The sequence below is a fragment of the Oryza glaberrima genome, chromosome 7, assembly GCF_000147395.1.
Source record: "Oryza glaberrima chromosome 7, OglaRS2, whole genome shotgun sequence".
NCBI classification, from domain to species: domain Eukaryota; kingdom Viridiplantae; phylum Streptophyta; class Magnoliopsida; order Poales; family Poaceae; genus Oryza; species Oryza glaberrima.
Window position 1 is genome coordinate 14,450,402 of NC_068332.1, and position 2,844 is coordinate 14,453,245.

Below are 2,844 nucleotides of genomic sequence, written 5' to 3' on the forward strand. Positions count from 1 at the left end.
TATTTAACCTTTTGTGCTTTCTCACCGTCCGAAATTTGACACGTATCACGTATGCTCATGCGTAGGCAATTGAATGGCATCAGAGTAGTACTGTACGCTTACACATATTTGGTCTTCCACGGTACACGTCGACTCCGCTGAAATTTGATACACCTGTAGTACTAAAATAATGCTAAATATTTGACACCGAGCTGTCACCATGATGCTCATGATGGATAAGATAGGCCATATACTACATAAGCTGTGATTAATTAGTGGGATGCTAACTGGTCACCTGTCACCGTCTTGACCCGACTTCAAGAAGTTGTTAATTCAACAAAGTGAAATTTAGCAGTCTTGAAAAGGAATAAAGTGCGTATATGATATACATTTGAAGTATCTCTTTTGTAGATATTTGAGTATCCTAGTCCTTTACCCTTGAAAGCACACACTTGCATGATTAGTCAGTGAGACTTAGTATCAGAAATCACTAAATCAGCAGCACAAGAGGAAGAGAGAACGCATAAATTTCGATGGATGGAAGCGGCGGTGAGGCGGCGACGGTGAAGCACATCCTCAGGGCGCAGAAGTCGACCAACCAGCTCAAGGTGATGGTGGCCAACCTGCTGCCGCCGGCGATGGCGAAAGGCGGCGGAGCGGGGAGTTCTGCGGGCGTCGTGGAGGTGGAGGTGATCCTGTCGGACATCGCCGACTCGCTGTCTCAAGCGCTCGCGTCTCTGCAGCTCGGCGGCCAGTCCGACGACCGGCGGCGCCTCCCGGCGCCGCTGGAGGTGAGCTTGTTGTCAGGACAGAGTGGAGTGAAGATCGGCGGCCGATCGGTCTCGAGGAGGAGCTCTCAACGGAGGAGGTATATATACATACACACACTTGATGCACCAGAAAACAAACTCATACACAAAAATCATTCTGTTCTGGTCTTGGTTAGTTTGATTGTGTTGAGCTTGTTTTATGCAATTTTATTATTGTTTCTCATCTTTTCTGACTCATGAGGTATCAAAACTCGTACTCCCTCTGTGTTTATATGTTTCAGAGCATTATAAGATGCTCTGATTTATTTTCAATCAAATTTCTGTAAGTTTGGTTAAGCTTATTAAAATAAGAGTAAATTTCACAAAACTACACGTTTTGTGGTTCAAGTTGCAGAAAACCACACACACTTTGACACTTGGCACTTAAGTACATATATTTTGGTAGTGTAGTTTCACAAAACCACACTATCAATGAATGGATTCACCCGTGAGATGACGTGGTTGTTTCACCTAGGACGAGAACATGGCATCCTCAACCCAAATTACTCTTAAAATAATATATAGTACATCTTCAACCCAAATTACATATATTATCAAAATATATTCAATGTTAGGTTTAATGAAATTAATTTGGTGTTATGGGTTATGCTAATTTTTTTATAAAATTAATCAAAATTAAAAATAATTAACAAGAAAAATGTCAAAATGACGTATTATGAAACGGAACAAGTGTTTCAAGGTTCAGTTGAAATTTCAAACGGACAAAAAGAAAATAACTTTCCTGGAATCATCCTCATCCCAAAAGTGTTGGTCTGCTGACCACAAGTTATTTCTACTCTTGAGCCCGTGATATCATGAAAAATGTCACACTTCAATGCCACTAGTTTGACATGAGCTTGTAACTTTATAAGCAGCAGGGCAGATGGTTCATCTCGTACAATTATGCTACAGTATGGAGATCGAGACCCCGGTGATGCCTATCCCTGGAGGAAGTATGGGCAGAAGGGCATCCTTGGCACAAGATTTCCAAGGTAACTCAACAAAATTCAAATCAAGGTAGTCTTTTTGGGATCATTTCGATTGGTTGGGGAAGATCTTTCCGATCAAATATGCAAATTTTATTTTTCTTTGAGGGATGAAATGTCTGTTTCTCTTTCTCCCAGAGTTTTGAGCTGAAGGTCTGAATTCTGAAACTCTTACAGGAACTACTACAGGTGCGGCCAGATATTGGGCTGCACGGCGAGGAAGCAGGTGCAGCAATCCGACGACGACCCATCCCGGGTGGAGATCACCTACATCGGCGCGCACACCTGCGGCGGCGACCGGCCGTCGTCGCCGGCGGCCACCAACCCCGCCGACGGCCCGCGTTGCGACGCAGCAACCAGTAGTCACCGTCTTCTGCCGTCAGCTCTGCAGCAGAAGCTGGAGGAACATGTCCCGGCGTGGTCGTCGGACGACGTGATGATGATGGCCTGCACGCCCTCGTGGGTGTTCATACCCTCGCCGGCGTGCTCGCAGTCGGAGCTTCTGTCGGAGGCGGCGGTTCCGGAGCTGCGGCGAGTGCGGCAGGATGCTTTTTCGCCGGATGATCCGGTGGATGTGGAGGTGGAGGAGCACAAGAAGCCGTGCGACGCCGACGACGAGTTCCTCGCCTTCCACCTCCACGACTCCGTAGTGCCAGATTTCATGTAGCAATCGCAGGAGAATTAGCTCTTCTGATCCTTGTCACCGTTTAGTCAGTCAGCGCTGTCCTACTGAAAATATATTGAGGTGCATTGTAAAATGCCTAAGATAGCATGTATATATCCTTCAACAGAAAATCTATCGCACGGCGTCCAAAACGTTTTCTCCGCCACGGCTTACAGCTTGCGGCTACTCACAGCTTCCTTCCTCTCTCTCTGCTTTTTCCCCTCAATTCACAGCCAAGGTTATCAGGATCAGGATACTAGTTAGTATCGTTTTGCTCAAAGTAATATCGTATCGTAGGGTCGTATCGTAGTATCGGGATATTATGAGATTTTCTTTTTTAAGTTTAATTAATATTTATATTAATTATATGTAGCCATTCTATATAAAAAATATAGTAATGATATAT

General features: G+C 44.9%; 1 protein-coding gene across 1 annotated transcript; it reads left to right on the forward strand.

The window, feature by feature from the left end:
- Nucleotides 1-442: 442 nt before the first annotated feature.
- On the forward strand, nucleotides 443-2,583 carry LOC127780645 (WRKY transcription factor WRKY51-like). The gene is made up of 3 exons (XM_052307580.1): nucleotides 443-847; nucleotides 1,664-1,780; nucleotides 1,952-2,583. The coding sequence occupies exons 1-3, from the start codon at nucleotides 513-515 to the stop codon at nucleotides 2,439-2,441; spliced, it is 942 nt and encodes a 313-aa protein (XP_052163540.1). The 5' UTR covers nucleotides 443-512; the 3' UTR covers nucleotides 2,442-2,583.
- Nucleotides 2,584-2,844: the final 261 nt, after the last annotated feature.

What these genes read in the sequence shown, in the direction of transcription:
- LOC127780645 (XM_052307580.1), top strand. Translation starts at nt 513, where the DNA reads ATGGATGGAAGCGGCGGTGAGGCGGCGACGGTGAAGCACATCCTCAGG. An exon ending in AGGAGCTCTCAACGGAGGAG is followed by an intron (nt 848 to 1,663) that starts GTATATATACAT and finishes CTTTATAAGCAG; the next exon opens with CAGGGCAGATGGTTCATCTC. An exon ending in CTTGGCACAAGATTTCCAAG is followed by an intron (nt 1,781 to 1,951) that starts GTAACTCAACAA and finishes AAACTCTTACAG; the next exon opens with GAACTACTACAGGTGCGGCC.